General features: G+C 45.1%; 1 protein-coding gene across 1 annotated transcript in view; it reads left to right on the forward strand.

Annotated features, from left to right (window-relative positions):
• Positions 1 to 115: 115 nt before the first annotated feature.
• LOC311190838 (transmembrane protein 263-like) overlaps positions 116 to 23002 on the forward strand; it is a gene marked incomplete at its 3' end in the record, with an annotated part of 218596 nt that continues 195709 nt past the window's right edge. Inside the window, exons 1-2 of the mRNA XM_084262874.1 lie at positions 116 to 228; positions 18171 to 18261. Of these exons, the coding sequence (XP_084119000.1) occupies positions 223 to 228; positions 18171 to 18261 (97 nt within the window). The 5' untranslated portion in view covers positions 116 to 222. The remainder of the gene's footprint in view (positions 229 to 18170; positions 18262 to 23002) is intronic.

The raw sequence follows: 23002 nt of genomic DNA on the forward strand, positions 1-23002 counted from the left end.
TGGCGACCCAGCCAAAATGGCGGCGCCGACCCCCGCGCTTCCTCTTCCGGCCGGGGTTGCCATGGCGCTGCCCCCCCCTCGGCCCACCCTTCCCCCTCCCGCCGGTGTGTGTTTACATCGGGCAGGAGGAGCTGGAGCCCCAGCGCTGGGGGAGGCGAGGACGCAGCCGACGGCCGCCCGCCCTCTCTTCATCCCGCCGGGCGGTGCTCCGGGAGACACGGCATGAAGGTGATGCTGGCGGCTGTCACCGGGGCGAGGCGGGGGGATTCCCCCGGTAGGGGCCGGCTGGGCCGCAGCGGCCCCCGGTGCCTGGGCGGGCGAGGGGGTCGAGGGGTAAGGGCCGGGCCCGAGGCTGTAACCAGCGAAGGGAGGCGGTGGCCGCTTGCTCTCCTAACGAAGTGTAACTTCCAGAAGCTTCTAACTTCGTGGGGGATGCGGTGCCCTTTTTGGAAACGTCTCCCTAGGAAGGTTTTCCCCTTCCCCCCCCATCCCGGTCTCTCCATTAAAACCCGGATCGTTTCCTGCGGCGCCGTGCCGGGAAGGGGGCAGCGGGGGAGGCTGCCCGCTCCGGGCTTGTGCCTCCGCAGAGAAATCGCCCTGTTTTCCCGGGCCACTTCCCTCAGGCTCATCACCTCGGAGGCGGTTTTACTCCCCCGCAGCCCTGGGGTTTCGTGCTTTTGGTCCGGTGCCGGGAGTACCTCCAGCGCTCACCTGCGCCGCTGCTCTTGCCTCGCAAGGCCTGCCCAGAGCAGGGAGGACTGGTCGCCTTTCTCCATAGCTCGCTGTGGGGAAACTTTGGACAGAAGTGGGCTAACCCGGCTGGTGGCTTCTTTGCCGTGGGCGAGGAGGATGCCCAGGCTGGCTGGGCTATCAAAAGAGCAACGTGCCAGCTCCACTGGAGAGGTTGTCTCTTTGGTTGTGTTGGTCAGGAGTCGGCAGTGCTGGGGTATTGTTTTTCTCTTCATTACGCTCTGTCAGATCTCTTTGACTTGCAGGTGCATGAGTTTTGAAGTGGTTCCCTCTTGCTGATAACCCAAAAGGTGAGGTGTGCCAGGTGTTCCCTGTCTCCTGATTTTTGGCTAGCCCTAAAAAGAAAAAAAAATTATCAGCCGGCTAGGTCGTAAGTTCTTTGAGGCAGAAACTTTATCTGGCTATGGTCTGTACCTGTCATGATGGAGAAATATGGCTTGGGCCTTCCTGGAAGCCCATGAGCTGAGTAAGTACGTGCTAGAAGTGTCCCAGCTCGTGCAGGGTTTGAGTTCTGGGCAGCGCGCGTATGTCCATTGCTTAGGTCAAGTATGTATCTGCACAAGGGGCTCTGAGCTGCAAGTGTGTGCAAGACTGTCAGATGAAAAGAAAGGGACAGTTTCAGATTATGTGAAATAAATACATATGAAAAGAGCATTTTTTCTATGCAGTATTACTTTTTTGTTTTGAATTTGTTCAAAGCCTGACAGTAGATTTTTTCCCTTTTTTTTTTTCTTTTTCTCTGAATGCTTGTTACTTCAAATAGTGTGGGATAACGAAAACCATGTATGAGAAAGTTATTGGTAAGCAGTGCTATGGCTCTGGTTGAGTTTGGTGACATACACTGCAAAGCAAACCTGAGAGTGCTGGCTGAGCAGAACATCCTGCTTGAGGCCAAAACTGGAAGGATTTCCTTCAACTTCTGTTTTATTGCATGTGGAGTAAACAGCTGCTTATTCTTGCTAAGCCCATTACTTCTGCTGAATTCCTCTTTTGCCCCACTAGATTGGGGAAAGCTTGTGGCTATTTTAAGTAGGCTCTCACAAAATACAGCAAGATGTGGGTGGAGTGATGTTCTGATTGCAACTGTCAGCCACCAGTTACTGACCCACAGTGCAGGATGTTTCCAGTATTATTCTCTTGTGGCTAAACACTGGATTTCTCAGGTTGAATTGGGGCATTAGGCTAGTAGTCCCTGATGGCCACCTGCTCTGGTTGCTGCTCCAGTGACTGCGTCTAATGCTGCTCCTGCCACTGCTCTAAGTTAAATTCAAGCTCAGAGGGTGAAAGGCATCGATAGGTTTAGGTCAAATTGAAGTTTATGTTTGCAAATCAAGCTCAAGATGAGATTTCAGTGAAGTACTGGCTTTCCTTTTTAGTGCCTTGAAATGATTTTTCTGAAGTACAGTGAGAGACAGCGGTCCTTTGGCATGTGCTCACATTTAAGTTACGTATTTTGGATTAAGACAGGTGTCATAAATATGACACTTTTCTTTGAGAAATGTATAGCTGTATTTAAGATAGCAAAGGTGCACTCCCTGCCTGTAGTTCTGTTTTACTGACTGCTTGTGATGCTTGATGTTGGCAGATGAATCCTAGCGATCAGATAAGGGCAAGGTATTTTAAAGATGAAGCATGAAAAGTTATGGAAAGCCTAAATAAATACTTCTCTTGCTTGTATTTACAGACAGCTCTGTTCCTGAAGGATGTCATGGATTGACCTGTCAAAACTTGATGTACATATAACTTTATCTTATTTTTTTTAACGTGTCTCTGATCCTGTTTAGCAGGGCTCTCAACAGTTGAAATGAAAAGTTAAGTTCTTGGGAAAGGAACAGCTTATAAAAAAAAGGAGACAGAAATACTGCTTTCTATGGAGTATATAGTAATCTTTTTTTCCTGGCATGTAGTCCTAAATTTGTTACAGGAAGCAGGAGAGTATGTGACAGAGTAAAAGGGAACGTGGACTGTATGTTCTGTAGTTAATTCTGACTTAAGTATTTTCCTATGATTGGTCACACCTTGTTTTCTTTATTCTTTACCTTACAAACTTTCTGGTGTTTTTTGTTTCCCAGTTTTTCAACTGAATTTCAGATTGGAAGAGGTTACGTGCCTTCAAAGGTCTGGGCCAGGTACATGCTTACATGTTGGTGAGGGCAGTAGTAGAGCTCTTAAACAGTTTCTTCAAAGCAGATGTCCTGGCTGGCTGAACTTACTGGACAAAAGGTGCTTGTGTTAGCAAATCTTCCAATTGTAATGCTTCTGCAGAGCTGCCTAAGGTCTGGTGCAATTCTTGGGCTTCCTTTCAATCTAAAAAAATCACTTTTGGAGGAGAGCCTGCACACCTTGTGGATCCTCAGAAGTAAAAGGCAGCCGTTACCAAAAGCTAGTGCTGCCAGAATGAGTTTTTACTTTCAAGTTGTGCTGTTTGTATCCATTTTCTCTGTCCAATGGCTGTTTAGTTACTAAGTGAAGTAACTCCGGGTGGAATCTTGTGTGCAGCAAGTTGTGATCTTACACTTCTCGCAGTTTGGAAGACAATGAGGTCTCTGTGAAGCCTGAAATAAAAGGGGCGTTACTGCTGGCAGTGCTGCTGGCTGTCAAGTTTAAGGCATGCAGCCTGGGTGTGAAATTGGAGAGCTTGATAACACCAGAAGATGTGGTGTTTGTTCTGTAGGGTAAGTAAATATTTTATCTGAAGTGTTTCTCCTTTAAAAGACTACAGTAGACAACAAGCAGAAGTGATCTAAAAGAGCTCTGATCGGAGTTCAGAACTCATTTGTAAGGAAGGAGATACTTAACTGGCTAGCCATCAACAAAATCAATATAAATGTTGCTACATAATGCAGTCTCCCAGCTAATTCAGGAATGCTTGAAGTTTTGCAGAAAATGCATTTTGTAACTTCCAATGAAATAAGGACACAGAAATAAATCCCAGAGTCTTTTGAATAAAAGATTTCTAGCATTTAAAATTACTTTTGGTGTTTTTATAATAACTCTTTTTGCTTCAAATGAATTTACAGCTTTTTTTTTTGTCTAATTAAAAAAATTAAATTAAGATTTTGGCAAGACAAGTTGTGTGTTAAACTGTTCCTGTGATGCCTTTTTTTTTTTGGGGGGGGGAGTTCTCATATTTTTCAAGCTGAGTACATTCTTATGCACTTTGAATAGAAATTACTCCAACAGCATATTCTACTTGTAACAACATAAGAGCACTTGAAAAAAATAGTTAAATTGCAACTCATTAAGGCTAAACCAGCAGTTGTGTGCTTTGAAGGGAATAAATGCATGGAAGTCAGGTAATTCAAGCAGGCCATATGAAACCGCTGCTAAGGAATACTGCTTAACACACCCTTTCCTGAGCAGGGTTTTGCTTTTGTAAGTGTGACCCTCCTGAGAATAATGGAAAGGGTACTACTTTTTATGTCTCTAGCGTGGTTAAGAAAATCTTAATGACCTGTGTCATGTAGGCTTGGATGATTAAGCCAAGGGCTTCTCATTTTTATTTCTCATGCTGTCTGCAGCTTTCGAGAGTGGTGCTTCCACATCTCATTAGGAAAACGGAAAACATTCTTTCTCCAGAGTGCATTATCTCCTTTCTTCATTCTGAGTAAAACTGGCATTAATCGTTAAATCCACTGCTCAAGGACCAGGCTGGAGAAAACACATTTATTGTGTATTTGCTAGTTGTAGCTACATAGGAAGTGCAATGAAGCTGCAGGTCATTAAGTCTTATTGTTGCTTGGTTTTGGTTTGTCGGCTCAACTGTCTCAGCATATTTGTCTTCTCTGAAGTCTGTTGGTGGACGGTGAATGACTGATGGGGTGTAGGAAGGCTTCCCCACCAAAATGACCTAAATCAGTGAATGGGTGGTTCTCAAGACAAATTAATTGATATTTTTGAGATATCATTATTGGTAACTATTTTAACTGCTTTCAGATTGGTTTACTGTGATGCGGGGTCAATTTTGGTCCTACATTTTTCTGTTGCGTTCCTCTTGAATCTTCTAGTATCTTTAGGGTTTTCTGCAATGACTGTTTTTTTGATCTGTTAGCTTGCTCCCAACTTTAATGATCACTCATGTTTGAGTTACAATATTGTGGTGGTTTGACCCTGGCTAGTGGCCAGATGCCCACCAAAGCCACTCCTTCACTCACGATTTCAGCTGGACCGGGGAGAAAATACACATTGAGAGGCTCAGGAGTGAGCTAAGGGCAGGGAGAGATTGTTTTGCAGTCAGCATCACGGGCAAAACAGACTCAGCACAGAATAAAGGCAAGAAAACTCTGTGTTACACTGCACTGCACATCCAGTGGCACCAGAGTTGGATAATGGGAAGTGTAACCAGACCTTAACACACCTCCCCCCACCCCTTCCTTTTTAGCAGGTTTCAATTTAGTCATGATTTCTCTCCTTTCTTCCCCCAGCATTATGGTACGAGGAGGGGCAGGGAATGGGGGTTTCAGTCGGTTCCTCATGAGTTGGTTTCCATCTTGGCCAGGGCAGGCGTTCCTCACACCCTTCCCCTGCTGCACCGTGGGATCCCACCCATGGGAAACAGTCCTTCCCAAACGTCTCCAATGTGAGTCCTTTCCCACGGGGCTTCAGCCCTTCACCAGCTGCCCCAGCATGGGTCACTGCTATGGGGTACAGTCATAAATCATAGAACATCTCTCGGGCCCAGACTGCTCCAGCCTGGTTCTCCATGGGGTCACAAGCCCCTCACCAGCAGACTGGCTCTGGCACAGGTCTCTCATCTCTGTGTCTCTGTCTCTCCATGGGCTGCAAGTGCAGGCAGGGGCTTACTCCAACGCGAGTCACAGCATCTCCTGTATGTCTCCACCTGCTCCAGTGTGGGGTCTCTCCACGGCCTACAGGTCGGGTCTTGGCCTTTTCCATGGGCTGCAGGGGGATACCCGCTGCACCATGGGTTTCTCCACAGGCTGCAGGGGCATCTTTCCGGCACCTGGGGTACCTCCTCCCCGCCCCTCCCCCTGGCCCTTCTCACTGGCCTCGGTGCGTGCACAGTTTCTTACATCTTCTCACACCCTTCTCTGGTGGCAAAAAGCAGCTGCTTGCATTTTTTTACTTCTTAAACGTGTTTCCCAGAGGTGCTGTGGCCATCGCTGATGGGCTCAGCCTTGGCCAACAACAACTCCAGCCTTGAGCCGGCTGGTGTTTGCTCTGTGGGGACTTCAGAGAGTTTTTTGCTGCTTCTTGCAGAAGCCACCCCTGCAGCCCCTCCCTTCTCCACCAGAACCCCACCATGCAAAACTACAACTACTATGCAATGGGACTTTGCCTTCATGTAACTTCTTTTTTTCCAAACAAATGCAATTCAGCACAGTGAGCTTTTGAATATGAACAGTGGACAAGACATACCCTCCCTTCTGGAGGTATGTACTTTAAACTAGAATTGACAGCAAATTATGCAGTCTCTTTCATGGTAACTCTTCAGCCTTTACGCCTGCTGCATGGTATCCCTTTGAGAACGATGCTGTTTAACCTGCTTGGAGTGAGGAGTGTTCTCTTTAGGTCAGGTCAGTGCATGGTCAAGTACAGTGTGGTTGGTTTGTTTTAAAAAAACAAAACACAAACATGTTCTTAGTTTCTTTCTGGCTAACATTGATTTAGTAGGAAAAATTCAGATGGAAAAGAAATGTTCGATCAAGACAATTCTGAATTGAAGTACCTGTGAGCAGGCTGCACTGGCTTTTTGCTGTATAAATGGTGTTAGTACCCTATATAAAATATGAGTGTAAAAAGTGTATAAACCAGACTGTTACTGACTTGCTGAATGGGGAAGAGATAGTGGTGTCATTAGTGCTGTTGAAACGTTATTTATGCTACATAAACCCTAATTAGGATTACTTGCAGTACAGCATTGTTTTAGTGCTGTAGAAATAGGAGTTGTCTCTTCTGCGGAGAGCAATAGAACTCAATCTTGATTTGGAACTTGCAACATTAAAACTTGCTCTCGTTACCTCTCTCCTCCGGTCCTGTTGTCAAACAAAATGAACTGTTGTTAAATTCCTAGCCTCCCTAATGTGTTTGTCCAAATGCAGAAAAGAGGAGCAACTTTCTTAGGCCTTTCTTACAGCATACTTTGAACAAAGGTGCTATAATTTTACGCTACTGTCATCCTCAGCATTTCTATTTCTGTACTTCCCTTTAGTGTTCCAGGGGATTTATAACTGCAACACAAATTCCCCTTGGGCTGAAACCTGGCACAGAAGCTCTCATTATCAGCAAACCTTGTTTTGCCAAATTAAAAGTAAAGCATCCATCAGGAGGCTTTCTTAAACCTACAAGAAAGCAAAAAAAATAGTTTATGGTTGCAGATCAATATTTTTTTTTTTCTTCTGCTAGAAAAATCCAGCCAACTTTGGGAACCCCTAAGGTGTGGGCGTGCAATCAATAGTGATGGCAGATTCAGTGGAATGTTCCTATTAAGTTTAGAGAATTTCAAAAGAAAGCCTTAATTCCCTGATGTACTGAAAATTTATTGCTGAATTATGAGATGCAACAGAAACTTGCAGAACAGAAAGGTGGTTTAAATTTGTTTAAAACTGATAGTTTAAAGTTGTTTCCATAGCCCAAGCGTGGTTATCTGAGCAACAGTGTATAAGGAGATGGTTTAGGGTAGTTATGTACTTCAGCTGATGTTAAGTACCTGTAGACCCTCAGCTCCCTGGAAAAGGGAGCTGTTGTTTTGAACTACCTACCCAGTGTCTGCTTGTTTAATATTTATTTCTTTAAAAAAAATATTTAATAAACCAACCCCTTGTTTTCTGTAGGAATTGAGGCTTCATGTAATTTTGTAGAAGCAGAAAGGACATTGAGCCATGTGCCACCTTCAGTTATGAAAAAATAATTTGATAAAACATGAAATATCAAAGATAAGTTCTGAGGAACTTTTAAACAGTGATTGGATAGAGGAGAGATCCCAAAAAATTCACACTAACATTACTGATGTCATTGTAGGAAAGCGTGGTGAAATTCTTCATTATTACTGGGTCTCACAAGCCCTTTGGCATCTGCACACATTGTTCATTCATAATATGCATCATCTTTCACCTGCTTTGTGGAAGTGAACTTGAGAATCAAAGATCTGGGGACTTTTTTTATGAGTTTAGGAAGGGGAAGAGAATGCAAATGCATAGGAAACTCTGGGTTTTAGTCTATAGGACATCCAATAAACATTCACAGAATCACAGAATTGTAGGGGTTGGAAGGGAGCTCCAGAGACCATTGAGTCCAACCCCCCTGCCAAAGCAGGTTCCCTGGGACAGGTCACTCAGGCGTCTGGACGGGTCTTGAATATCTCCAGAGAAGGAGACTCCACACCCCCCTGGGCAGCCTGTGCCAGGGCTCTGTCACCCTCAGCGTGGAAAAGTTCTGCTGCATATTGGTGTGGGACTTCTGTGCTCCAACTTGAGGCCATTGCCCCTTGTCCTGTCCCCACAGAGCACTTGAGAAGAGGCTGGCCATTTCCCCCTGTCCCCCACACTTCAGATATGTATGAATATATATCAGATCCCCTCTCAGTTTTCTTTTCTCCAGGCTGAACAGCCCCAGGTCCCTTGGCCTTTCCTTGCAGGGGAGATGCTCCAGGCCCTTAATCATCTTCCTAGCCCTCACCTGGACTCTTTCCAGGAGATCCCTGTCTTTTTTATACCAGGGAGACCAGAAGTGGATGCAATGTAACATAATACATAACAAACATCACTAAGGTATTTACAAAATATAATCGTAGTTTCTGAAAGCTGTCTTGTTCTTGGGGGTTACTCCAGTTCTGTCTTCCCATAGATCCAGTGAGCCTTGTAATTCTTGAGGGGTGCATCTGTTCTTTGTAATTACCAGTTGAGATGTATTTGATGGTATATGAAAAAGGGGTTGGACTTTACATTCCTCCAGCTTCTGTTCTGCAAGAGGGAAATGATCACTGATAAAATTGAGTATAATAGTGAAGAGTTTGGTGGGTGTTGTTTTTGGGGTTGTTTTTGTTGTTGTGGGGTTCATTGTTTTTTTTGAGAATATCGTGTTTCTAGGAGTTGAAAAGGAATTGGAAGAAGGAACGAAACTGTAAGGTATGTGCCTATCCTTGGTTGGAAACAGCAGTAAAATGCTGATTAGTAGTCATAAACTGAAGAAAACTTCAAAATTATTTGCCCCAAAATCCATATAATTCATTAAGAATTTTTCACATGGTGGATTCTGCTTTTATCCTTCACTTCCACTCTCCCCAAGGTACGTGTGTGTGTGTGTGTGTGTGTGTGTGTGTGAAGGTTATTGGTGCTCTTGGCCTTTGTTTTACAGTTTTATATTTTGCTATTCATTAGCCTAATCCTGGCTCAGTGAACAGTCAGTTGACTGACTCTACTTTGGTTTAAGTTTATATACCATAATGATTACAATGCTAAGTACAGAACTAGAAACTGAAAGGCCTGTAAGTAGTGGGGGGGGGGGGGTGGGGGGGTGGGTTTGCGAGGTAGGTTTGTGGGGATTGTTCCGAGATGGTTTGTAGGGACTTCTTATAAAGCTTAGAGATTTCCAGTGCTGACTTGCCTGTTGGGGCATTTGCAGTCCTGTGTCACTGTTGACTTGTTTACGAAATGGGCTGATAATCGTTGCTCCTTGTTGGGATTGCTCCTGAGTAACATGGGGTTTTTGAGTATCTAATACTCTGCTAAGGCTTAGCACAGGCTGTTTTTATGATGGACCATGTGGAATTTATTAATGTGAATGTGGTGATAAGCTCCATCTGTGACAACATTCAAGGCTGGGTTGGATGGGGCTTTGGGCAACCTGGTCTAGCAAAGGTGTCCCTGCCCATGGCAGGTGGGTTGGAACTAGATGATCTTTGAGGTCCCTTCCAACCCAAACCAGTCGTGAGTCTATAAACAGCTTTTTGTTTTAATGTCACAAACATAACTCAGTATCTCGTGGAAAATACTGACCTTCACTGGATAGGAACCTTTTTCCTTTCTGTCATACGTGGATTTATTGCAGCATTTGTAAAGTACAGTCTTTACATATACTGAAAATTATGACTGTATCGCTTAAGTTCTGATCAGAATTATTCTCATGAGTGTTGTATCCCATGGAAAAGCATGAGGTGTCATCTGAAATGCTTGTAAGTGATTTGTCACACTTGTTTAGTTCAGTACTGTCAGTTCTCTCAGTCCATACCCTTCTGTGAAACACAGTGTAAGACAGCAAATGAGCACTAATTTACTGGGTCACAGCAGCCCATAATATTTGAGTTAAACTGCACGGCTTACAGTCAGTAGTTGTACAATGTGATGAGAAAATAAGATAATATGTTCCTCAGGCAGTTTCTCTGGGAATCCTGGTAGGTTTTTTCCTCTTGGTCTTTATCATTTGCTGTGTTTATAAAAAGATTTTCAGCTTCCTTGCAGTTCATTGGAGCTATTGGGAGGGACCGGGTGAGCTACCTTGGAATTGGTATTTTCACGACTTCAGTTTGGAGAGGCAGGTATTGACTTGGATTGAGTTGGCTTGGTTTTGGTCAGCTTAGATCTTGTTTTAAAACATGACATATAAAAATTGCTGCTAAATCTTAATAGTGCTTGTAGTCAAAACTCATCAGTTGCTGAACAGAGTTGTTTGATGTGCTTGCTTCTGAGAGCAGGGACTGTCTCTGGAGACCCAAGAGTATTTTCTTAGTTGTATGTTCCTGGGCTCTGCGCCATAACCTAACTATTCCTGTAATAATGCCGGTTCAAATCTGTGCTTCTCCAGTGGCTCTAGTGAGGAATGGAGCCGTGTTCTCAATTTAAAAGGCTGAACAAACCCTAAATAATTGAAATGATATTGTACAGTTAATAATCTAGTGATGTTTCTGAACTGCTCGTACATCTTCCTGCATCCTAGATGCTCCTAGAGGGAGCATCAAAGCAAAGGCAACATCTGTGTGCATTACTTCTGCCGTGGCTGCAGCTCAAGAGGATTATTTTAGGATTGCTGGACACTGCAGGGCTGCTTATCTGCAAGCCATTAACTTACACGGTTATGTGCATCCCATTCCAGCACTCATCTGACAAGGATCCTTAAGGGTGGAAAAACAAATGTAAGTGATGCCTCATTCTGGAAATAATAGTGCAAGAAACCCCAAACAATTTGAGGCTAACAACTTCAACATACATCTTTGGAGAAGACACTTTCCAGGAATTTTTGATTGCTGTAGGTTACCATGCTTCCAGAACTGCAGGTATCTCAGGTATTGATTACCAAGCTTGCAGCAGACTTGGTGAATTTAACTCAATCAACCCAATCAACTTGGTGATGTAACTAAAAAAAAGCACTGCTAATATAAGATACAAAGATATTGTAAAGAGACTTGGAATCTTGTTAATAGCACCTATCCATGTTTGAGCCTGAAGTATTACTCCTGGATATGGATACAAGAACCTAAGATCTCATCTACTGTTAACTCTTTCACATTTTAATTACTTGGTGAAACTCGGTACAGACACTGTGCACGCGCCTTCAGTGGTCTCAGTGATACGCTTAAGTCTGGTATGCACAGATATTTATGTTTATGAGACTGTTTCTCCTAGAGGCTCCCTGTATTGTAGGTGATGGCATACACTGATAAGACTCAGTGAGGTAAGAACTTGGGTTGTTTTTTGGAAAACATTTCTAATGTCATTTTAGGAACTAGGGAATCTCAAGATCTTGAGGTTTCTTGCAAAACAATTGTTGGCAAAGTTAAGTTCTGTGGTTACCTGACATGCTGTGATGTGCTCTGTATTGTTTTCAATTTTTAAAATTACATTTTGAAATAAAAATAATCAGGGTTTTTTAGTTTTTTTAAAAAATTCACAAAAAATACAGGAAATGTATACCAAATCCAGTTCAAAATATACTGTGTTGTGGGGTTTTTTGAGTAGCTGTCCCGGTTGTGGCCAGGCCAGAGTTTAGCTCCCCAAGCACAGAATCATAGAATTGTAGGAGTTGGAAGGGACCTTGAGAGATCATCGGGTCCAACCCCTCTGCCAAAGCATTTCCCCTAGCTCATAGGGGAGATGCTCCAGGCCCTTAATCATCTTCGTAGCCCTTCTTTGGACTCTCTCAAGGAGATCCCTGTCCTTTTTATACCAGGGAGCCCAGAACTGGACACAATACTCCAGGTGGGGCCTGACCAGGTAAGAGTAGAGGGGGAGGATCACCTCCTTAGACCTGCTGGCCACACTCCTGATACACCCCAGGATCCCACTGGCGCTCTTAGCCACCAGGGCACACTGCTGGCTCATGGCCAACCTGTCATCTACCAGGACCCCCAGGTCCTTCTCCATAGAGCTCTTCTCCAGCAGGTCATCCCCCAGCCTGTACTGATACAGACAGTTATTCCTTCCCAGGTGCAAGACTCTACACTTGCTTTTATTGAACCTCATCTGGTTTCTCCCTGCCCAGCTCTCCAGCCTGTCCAGGTCTCTCTGGATGGCAGCGCAGTGTTCCTGCGTGTCAGCCACTCCTCCCAGCTTTGTATCATCGGGTACTTGCTGAGGGTGGATGCTATTCCCTCATCAAGGTCGTCAATGAAGATATTAAATAGAACTGGACCCAACACTGAGCCCTGGGGAGCACCGCTAGTAACAGGTCTGCAGTTAGATTCTGCTTCACTGATCACCTCCCTCTGAGCTCGGTCTGACAGCCAGTTCTCAACCCACCTCACTGTCCACTCATCTATCCCATGCTCTCTCAGCTTTGCTATCAGGATGTCATGGGAGACAGTATCGAAAGCCTTGCTGAAGTCAAGGTAGATGACATCCACTGCTCTCCCTCCATCCACCCAGCCGGTGATGACATCATAAAAGGCTATGAGATTGGTCAAGCACGATCTTCCCTTGGTGAATCCATGCTGACTACTCCTCATGACCTTCTTCTCATCCAATTGCTTGGAGATGGCATCCAGAACAAGCTGTTCCATTACCTTTCCGGGGACAGAAGTGAGGCTGACTGGCCTATAGTTGCTGGGATCCTCCTTCTTGTCCTTTTTAAAGACTGGAGTGACATTGGCTATCCTCCAGTCCTTAGGCACTTCTCCTGTTCTCCAAGACCTGTCAAAGATGATAGAGAGCAGCTCAGCCATCACTTCTGCCAGCTCCCTCAGCACACGTGGATGTATCCCATCCAGGCCCATGGATTTATGTGCATTAATCCCTTTGAGCTGCTCCTGGACCATCCCTTCCTCAACTAGAGGGAAGCTCTTCATTCCCCAAACATTCCTACTTTCATCCAGTGTCTGTGGGTCCCAGGGGGCCTTTGGAGCGAAGACCCAGGCAAAGAAGACATTCAGTATCTCCACCTTCTCATCATCACCCGTTTACCAGGACACCCGCCTCGTTCAGCAAGGGACCTACATTATCCCTGGTCATCCTCTTACTATTCACTATCTAAAAAAACCCTTTTTGTTATCCTTTATGTCCCTTGCCAGCTTCATTTCCAAGTGGGCTTTAGCCTTCCTAGTCGCGTCCCTACAGGCCCTGACAACTTTCCTGTATTCTTCCCAGGTGCTCAGACCCTGTTTCCACAGTTCATAGACCTTCTGCTTCCCTTTGAGTTTACTCATTAGCTCCTTGCTCATCCATGCAGGTCTTTTGCCTCTCTTTCCCAATTTCTTACTCAAAGGGATGCATCGTTCCTGTGCTTGGAAGAAGTGCTGTTTGAATGCTACCCAGCTCTCACAGGCTCCCTTACCTTCTAACAGCGTAGCCCACGGGATAGCTCCTATTAGATTTCGGAGATCAAAGTTAGCTCTTCCAAAATTCAGGGTAGCTATCCTGCTTTTTTGGCTTGCTTCTCCCACTCAGGATCTTGAACTTTGTCATTTCATGGTCACTTTGTCCTAAGCTGCCCCCAACCTTCACTTCCCTAACGAGCCCATCCTTCTTAGTAAAAACAAGGTCCAGCACCTGCCCTCCCCTTGTAGGTTCCTGCACCATCTGTAGCAGGAAATTGTCTTCAACATACCACAGAAATTGTCTGGACTGCATACGACTGGCCATGTTACTTGCCCAGCAAATATCTGGGTAATTGAAGTCCCCCCACAAGGACCAGCGCCTGGGATCTTGAGGCTACTTCTAGCTGCTTATAGAATGCACTATCAACCACAGCCAGCCCAGGTGAGCTCAATCAGCCCAGGCTGTTCCCACACCACCTGACATCGCTCCCCCATAAAGGGGCCGGGAGGGGAGTGGGCTCCTGGGTCCTTCTAGGGCAGTTGGAGTGTGGCTGGGGTGTTGGGTTGGTCCTTGCAGTGTTATCTACGGTAAGGTACTCTGTGTTATCACTGGGTGTGAGTGTAATTTGTGGTGTTCTCTTTTCACAGTGATGTTGTCAACGAACCCACAGAGGTTCTGCTGGTTTCTCCTCTGGAGTGAGCGAGCAGCGTGTGGTGCTCGGCCGCTGCTTGGGGCTGAACCACCACAGTTATAAAAAGGACAGTGTTTAACAAAGCTTGACACTATATGTGGCAGTGGTTTAACAAGGTTCAGTGACAAGTTACACTGGATTATTTACTGCATAGAGGACAGGGTCAGACAGAACTGTCAGGGAGACACTCCCATTGAGTCATGAGGTTCAGTGGGGATCTCCTTGTTCTCTAAACTCCTTCTTAGAGGAGTCTGGGTACAGCTGGATATAAACTTAGTCTTGGACGTGGTCACCAGTTTGTCTAAAAGATTGTATGTGCACAATCATTCTAACATATGATCTTAGTGCAGCTTTAAACTTTAGTGTGCTTTTAGTCACTTACTGAGGATCTGTTGTGGTTATTCCTCAAGGGAGATATTCCTTACCTACTCAAGGGGAGATCCTGGTGTGCAGCCTGCTCTTGAGCTGGAGACCTCAAGTGGTCCTGGGCTGTCCACTATATATTGAGGTGGTTGACTTACTGGCATATTTGCATACCAGCAAGATGTCTGGGTCACTGTTCCGGACAGCTCTTGGCTACTATGTTGCCATCTATCCCTGAAAGTCCAACTTGGGCTGGATGTAGCCATGAAGACCCCCACTGATGGTTATGGCTTAAGCAGGGGGAGGAGGAGCACACTGTCACAGGCAGGAAATAGTAAGGGCTTAAGCTTTCCCTTTTGCAGATGGTTGGGTTATTTATTTAAAATTAAAATAATGGTGGTGTAAACTGTAAAATACAGGCAAAGCATTCAATATCACTTCTAGTTTACTTCTTATAATTGTGGATCAGAACGCTGCAAAGCCAATATTGGTGCCTCAAGTCCTACATGTGTATGTATTTCATCTGAAAATAAGTGTCCTGATTTGGTATACTCATCTTCTCCTTTCTGTCTCTGTAGCATTAACATGTAGGAAAGAAATATAAATACCTTGCCTGTGGTTGATGTAAAAACTTATTCCTATACATACTCTGTATTCAGTTTGTCACTCCTATCAAGAATTATTCACACATTCTTAAAATCCCGATCACATTATTAGGTTATTTAGGTGAAGTGAGGAGGTGGTTAGACCTCAGTCATGATAAGAGATTCCTGGGTTTGATATTTTTTTAAATTGGACTAAGTCAGGCAACTTGCTTTTTTCTCATCTGTGGTAAAAATCTTTTCTCCCTTCTCTGATAGCTGCTGCTACAAGGCATGACAGTGTTTGAGCCATTCGTTGGCAGTATTGATACCAGGTGGTTATAAATGAGGAGAAATGGGTAAATGGCTTGGGTAAAGCTTGCGTACTCATGAGTGGCAGAAATCAAGGCTGCAGGTGGCATTAGCACAATAGCCTAATACACTGCACCTGGGTGGTCTGTTCCCCCTGCTATCAAACTCTTGAAAACAATGGTATAGTACCTGTTTTCATGTCAATTGTGTTGAAAAGTAGGGAGTGGATGAAAATGTAAGTTACCTGTGCAAAGGAAGAAGTTTTACAAGGGTGTTTGTCTTTATAATGTGCAGAAATGAGGATGTGTGTAATGCTGTTGGGGGTAACCTTGCAGTCATGAGGTTTGGAAAGGATGAAAGCACGACAGCCTTTACTGTTACAAGCCCCTCTTTCTTCCTGAGTTCAAATAATAAAATCTTGCAAGCTGGTCATGTGCCAGCGTTTAAGCTGACTTCTGTAACCTTCCAGTTGCATATGTTAATATGCATTATCTGATAGTTGAGTCTACAAAACCGTTTGTGCTTTCAAAGTGTGCAGAAGCCTTGTTTCCCAACGACTGCTAAGTTTCTGACTTACTCTTGACTGTACTGGCATTCCGAAAGAGGTTGAATTTTTCTATTCAAGGAGCTCCATAGTGGTTACTCTGCCATTACCTTCAAAATAAAAAAAAGGGGGAAAGGAAGGAGCAGACAGTGTTGTGTGGGTTTTTGTGGGGTGTTTTTTTTCCCTTTTGATAGCCTGATCTAGTTAAAGGTGTCCCTGCTTACTGCAGGGGGGTTGGTCTAGATGTCCTTTAAAGGTCCTTTCCAACCTAATACATTCTGTGATTCCATGAAATTGATAAGCATCTACATTCATAGCTCCACAAGTCGTGAAAACATTGTGTGTGCGAAGTGAGTTCAGCAGAATCACAGAATCATAGGGTTTGGAAGGGAGCTCCAGAGATTGAGTCCAACCACCCTGCCAAAACAGGTTCCCTAGGACAGGTCACACAGTGGGGTATTCACATGGGTCTTGAGTATCTCCAGAGAAGGAGACTCCACACCCCCCAGGGCAGCCTGTCCCAGTGCTCGGTCACCCTTACTGTAAGCAACTTTAAATACAAGTGAATAAGTCTACAGATTTGGTAACTCTGCTCACATCTGCCCATCAGCAACATTGCAGGCCTTTTCCAAGATCCTGAAGGTTGGAAAGTGGACATGCAAGACTTTGGAGGGCAATGCAGTAGTTTTTCAGGAATGGTTAGTCTAGCTTGCATACATGTGCCCACATGCAGGCACAAATGCATGTATACGGGCACATCAGGGAAAGCTAAGAGGCCGGTGCACCTGGATGGGTTAGAGATTGTGAACAAGTTTGCTTTATCTTCCTTTGAAAAATGAGGTGTGCTGTGATGGAGAGACAGGACACAGCTTGACGCAAGCAAAAGTCAATTTACTGTATAAAATCATTCCTTTAAATATGCTCAGAAGATGACATGCTTTAAACAGATTGGTCCTTTCGTACATCCACTGCTCGCAGGCTGCATCTGATTTGTCAGCAGTTTACCTGTCACTCCAGCGACTTAACCTAGTCATGCTAATACAACTTCTAAACCTCACTAGACAGCAGGCATATGTTATCTAAACCAAAAGCTTCCTCTGGAGCCTGGCTCAGCAGGGAACGTGGAACTTTGTTTCTTACAATCTTGCCACATGCCATGATTTATAGCCTAGAGGCTCCGTCGCATTATCTATTAACTTGGTGGTGTTTGAGGCTTTGTTTTTCAAGCCCAATGCCACAGAGGTGTGGGACCATCGGTATAACCCATATTGATCTCCTGTATTGAACAGGGCACAGACAGTTCAGAATCACAGAGCAACAGGGGTTGGGAAGGGACTTCTGGAGGTCATCTAGTCCAACACCCCTGCTAAAGCAGGATCAGCTCAGAGCAGGTTGCACAGGGTTGTGTCCAGGTGGGTTTTGAATATCTCCAGAGGAGACTCTGCAACCCCTCTGGGCAGCCTGTCCTAATGCTCTGTCACCTTCAGAGTAAAGAAGTTTTTTCTCGTGTTGAGATGGAACTTCCTGTGTTCTAGTTTGTGCCCATTACCTCTTGTGCTGTCACTCAGTGACACTGAAAAGAGTCTGACCCTGTCCTCTAAACATGTGTCCTTTAGATATTTATAACCATTGATCAGACCCCTCTCATTCTTCTCTGGGCTAAATAGATCCAGATCTCTCTGCCTTGCCTTATGAGATGCTCCAGACCCCTAATCATCTTTGTAGTCCTCTGCTGAGCTCTCTCCAGTAGCTCCCTGTCTGTCTTGAACTGGGGAGCCCAGTACTGGACACAGGACTCCACATGTCCTCACCAGGGCAGAATAGAAGGCGAAGATAGCTCCCTTGACTTGCGGGCCGCATTCTTGTAATGCACCCGGAATACCATTGGCCTACTTGGCCACTAGGGCACATTGCCGGCTCATGGAGAGCTTGCTGTCCACCAGGACTCGCAGATCCTCCTCTGCTAAGCTGCTTCCCATCAGGTCAGCCGAACCTGTACTGGTGCTTGGGGTTGTCTTGACTTGAAGAGTCCCCCACCCCCTCCCCCAATTCATGTAAGTAGTTTGACTGCAAACAAATCTCCCAGCAGTTCACTTTCTCATCAGCTAAAACAAGCTCCTTGTGTCCTTACTGTGTGGCTTATTATCTAAACCTGTAATTATTTCTGTGGTTCCTTTCTGAACTTTCTCCAATTTACCTCCTCTTGCTGTTCTGTTCTGCAGGGACCCAGCTTAGAAACACAGATGGTGGAAGATGAAGCTGAGACAACAAGTGAAGAACTGCCGCCTCATCTGCGGGAAGAGCCTCCTGAAGGTACAGTAGCAGCAGTCACTATAAACTCCTTGTGTTAAACTGGGGAAAACCAGTCTGGCCAAAGAAGTCTTACTGATTTTTTCTATCTGTGTGTCTGACACGAGTGCCTAGTCCTGCTTATTTTATGAGAGGGATAAAGCTCTGGCAGTAGTGACAGCTGATCCAACCTCCCAGCCAGAGGTCTAGCCAGCCCCTAAGCCTACTTTTGCATTCCGAGAAGGATGTACCCGCTGAGGTGCGGATGCTGTTCTGCATTCCCTTTAACAATATGGTTTCTGATTAAAATTGTGCTGCTTGATCATCCTGTCTGTAGGCTTAGGAATAAAATGCCTCCTGTATTGTTTGGTTTGTGATGTTTTGAGCCTTCATTAGGGAAGACTTCCTAAGTAGTCATCTTTTCTTCTCGCCTCACCCCTCTCTGCAGTATCTTGCTATTGAAATTGTCCCCAGCAGAGACTTGTCAAAGTTAGGCATTCTAGTGATTTTGTTTCTTTCTGCCATCTCTCTTGGAAGCCAGTTTAGCCATCTGAGGAGGAGGCAGTGAGACGCTGTCAGTCAGTAGGAGGCTCAAAAATGCCAATTTTAATTAAAAACCTTGTTTGCAATGACATGCCCTGGATTTATACAAGGAACAGATTTTTCCCACTGTGTAAATGTTGCAGACATTGTATGTATGGAGCAAAATACGCGCTGCTTTCTTGTGCTGCTAAGGTTGCTGCAAGTGATGATGCATTTTGAGCTGTGACTCTGTTTCAGTGACTTTTAAAACACAATCACTTATAATCATTGTGGATGGCTTAAACAACCCAGGGAGTGCTGAGATTCTTATTAGCAACTTGCTGTTAAAATACTGTGCCACGTCTGTGGGAAACACAGATGTGTTTTATCTTTTAAGAGAAGAAGTTGCTGATACAGCATTTATACTGACAGCCGTTCTTTCAGGCCATATGAACCAAAGAGATGTTTTTTAAGAATTTTCCACTCCATCCCTTGCTGAGCATTCTGTTACGTTTTTCTCATTAAGCTGTAATTTCTTGTTCTGCCATTTCGTATACTCTGTGTTGGTAATTACAGTATGCAGAGGTAAGTGAAAGGAAGGTTTCTTTTTGCAACTCTTACAAAGCTGGAAGGAAATAAATGCGGGAGATCCTGTGATTGCTGTGGATATACACATAGGATATAGTCTTGAGTTCCCACCCCACTGTGCCAAGTCAGCACATAGTAGCGGTGTGTTGTTGAAGAACGAACTCTGGTTGCTAACCTGAGCTGACGATTACGTGAGCCTAGAGACCATATCCCAAAATATAAAACACGTGAAATCTCCTCTCATCAGTTTATGAGGATGTTCCTGTAACAGTTAAGGTGATTTGGGTAAGTGGTGGTACAGTAGGTACTGTGGATTCTTTTAAAAGTCTGAGCTCAGTATGTGCTTGAAAAATGTATGGTGATGTTGAGAGTAGCAAAATAGGAAGGATACTGAGAGCACAACTGAAACTAGAGTCTGCTTGGGACAAGAGATTGAAGGAAAATTGCTACTGAAAGAAGGTCATCAGGATTATGCTGAAATTATAGCTGGCTCTGTGTGTTAGTGGAGCAGAGTAACAGGAGTCTTGCTTAGAAGCCCCTTTCTACCAGTACTGACCGACTGCAATTACTGTGAAGATCATGTAGTTGCAGGAGTGATTACAAATACTCTATGAAAGAACTAGACCTCTGAAGCTCCTTTCGTAGTAAATGCTGTTAAGCACTATGTTCTTCCTGCTGCTCTTCTACCAATTTCTGGTTTCTCCCGATAGCACTTTCCTAGTGAAATCAAATGCTTTGCAATAAATAAATAAACCAGCCACGTTGTCGTGACTGTTGCCCTCTTGTTAGTTGGGATCTGTGAACTGGAGACTGTGTCTGCTTGCTGTCTGATAATGAGCGTGTAAGGGATGGAAAGCTCTCTAGAGCCTGTGTCGTTCTAGCACAATCCATTATTTCACCAGATTGCATCATAGTGACTTTGTTTTCTAGCGTGTACTGGAGATTTACTCCCCTTCCTGAAAGGAGGGGAACTGGAAGCACTGTGCTGTGTAAATATTATGGTAAAACAAAAGGCTGCTCTTCAGGGATTGTCAGGTTTCTGAACAGCATTGTGGTACAGCCTCCTACAAATCCAGGGACCAGTCTGTGATGTATCTAAGCATCTGGGTAGGTAACAAGTGGGATGGTAAAGCAAACCTTGTTTTCTGGGGCTGTGGGCAGCTTGTCGGGATTTAAGATGAGGCAGCTTGGCGATGTGAAACGGAGATTCACCAGGAAATCTCTGAAAGGTGTAACAGTCAGAGGTCTGTATTGCCTGTCACCCCAGTCCATTTTTTCATCATCCATCAAAGTTCCCTTTTTCGCTGTGACAGTAAGTCGGTGGAGTGAAGGAGTGAAAAATGCGGCCGGCACCGGATCCTGCTGAAGGGCTTTGGCTTGGCAATGGAGATGCGGTGCCGCCGCGGGTGCCGGCGCGCTGTACCCGGCCCCGCACGCAGCGCGGACCGCGAGTCGTGGCCAGCGGGGCCGCGGCTCGGGCGGCGGCCGCGGAGAGCGGCTCCGCGCCCGCGGGGAGGCGCTGCAGGCCCGGCCATGCCGCCGCCCGCGGCCCCCGCTCCGGCGCGGCGTGGAGCCCGGATTTCGGGCATCCCGGCGAACAAGAGGAAGCCTTTAAACCTATTAACTCCTCTCCGGTAAGCTGCTTTGGGATATTACAGGGGCAGCTTTCCACAGTCCGCCTCGGGAAGGCTGTTTATTCCCGAATGGTATCTTACCTCTCTGCTTCGTGATCCGCCTGCTCGAGTCACGTTTCCCCCTTTGTCTTTTCCTTTCTCTTCGATCTTGTTAACATACTTACCTTTTTTCTCCCTCCCTCCCTCCCTCCCTCCCTCCCTCCCTCCCTCCCTCCCTCCCTCCCTCCCTCCCTCCCTCCCTCCCTCCCTCCCTCCCTCCCTCCCTCCCTCGCTCCCTCCCTTTCTTTCTTTCTTTCTTCCCCTCAGTTAAAAGGCAAGTGCGGGGGAGCAGTAGTAATCAGCATTTGGAGTGCTGCTCAGGCTAATGTGCTTATCGCTTCGCAGGGAAGGCTGTGGCAGAGTTACCGTCTCCAGACAGCGAAGGGCAGCGAGCTTCGGAGAGGAGTCTGTTTTAAATAGTTTGAAATGCTTTTCATCTTTGCAAGGATTCAACGCTGTGGAAGGATTCTCTTCTGTGTCACCACATGTTCGAGCACTGAGCTGCTTTCAGGTGGATTTTATGTGATCTCAGATGTTTGCTGTTAAACGGCATTCTGATCACAGCGAGAGAACTGAATTAATTTACCCAAGTACAGCACCGCCGTGCTATATCTGTTGCTTCTTTATTCACTGTTTCAGAGTTCTGATGCTGATCATTTAATACAGTGCACTATTAAGTGTTATCATTGCCTCCTTTTTCTGTCCTTTTCCATTAAATTACCCATGAAAGGTGATGGCAATGAAATTTGATAGTGATTAAATCTTCTGTAACATGATCAATTATGGAAGAGCAGCATCTCACTTGATCAACAACTCGGATCTTGATTTCTTCTATTTGATGAGTCTGTGACCCTGACCTTATTCCTGCTTCTCCATCCTGTTGTCAGTAGATTGAAGGAAGCGAACCTTCCCTTTTATACAGCACAGATGAGACTGCAGCTGAAGTCAGTTCTGGGTTCCGCAGTGTGGGAGATGTGGACATACTGTAAAGAGCCCAGCAAAGGGCCACGAGGACTATTAAGGGACTGGAGCATCTCTCCTACGGGGAAAGGCTGAGACAGCTGGGACTGTTCAGCCTTGAGAAGGATCAGGGGAGAATTTAGCAATGTACACAAGTACCTGAAGGGAACATTTAAAGAAGACAGAGCCAGGTTCTTTCCAGTGATGCCCAGTGACTGGACAGGAGGCAGTAGACACAACCTGAACACAACGGGACATAAGGAAGCACTTTTTCACTGTGAGGGTGACCAAGCACTGGAGTGAGTTGCCCACAGAGATTGTGAAGTCTCCTACCTTGGAGATATTAAAAAGCCATCTGAATGTGGTCCTGTGCAGCCTGTTCTGAGTGCTTTTGTTTGAGTAAGGGATTTGGACTGGATGATGTCCAGAGGTCCCTCCCAACCATTCTGTGACGCTCTACCTCATATGTACTATCTCTGTGTGTATCTGTCTGAAGTTGCTGCACATATCATCTACCCTTTATACTAATTCTTATTGAAAAAGTAGCTTTATTCTGTCAAGCTGCTAAAATTTTCACATCTTGGGAATGCATCCCCCTTGGTAGATAGGGGTATGGCTGTGGCTTCTTTTGACCCCGCATTATGAACTATACGGAGTCTACTACAGCTTAATGCACAGTATGATTGAAAAGCTTATGTCCTTAGTTAACAGCAGAAGCTTCTCTTGGGAGTTTAAAAACCAGTTCTTTTTTCCATGATCTTGAAATATTAGGCATTAAAATTTTATCAGCTAACCTACTATGACCAATTTGGCATTGAGCACGAGTCTTGAGTCTGACCCATCTCCTATCCCCTTTGCACTTTTCAGACCTAGCAGAGATGTTCCTTCCTTGTTGCAGACAGATTTGGCCTTGTGGAGTAAAGGTTTATTAAAAGCAACGGGTCTTAGCAGCAGTTCAGTATCTAACAAATCTTGGGAAATTTATTTTCTGAATAACTGTGGTGTTCCTAATTCAAATTGTT

This window comes from Gallinula chloropus, assembly GCF_964237585.1.
Source record: "Gallinula chloropus genome assembly, chromosome: 4".
Classification (NCBI taxonomy): domain Eukaryota; kingdom Metazoa; phylum Chordata; class Aves; order Gruiformes; family Rallidae; genus Gallinula; species Gallinula chloropus.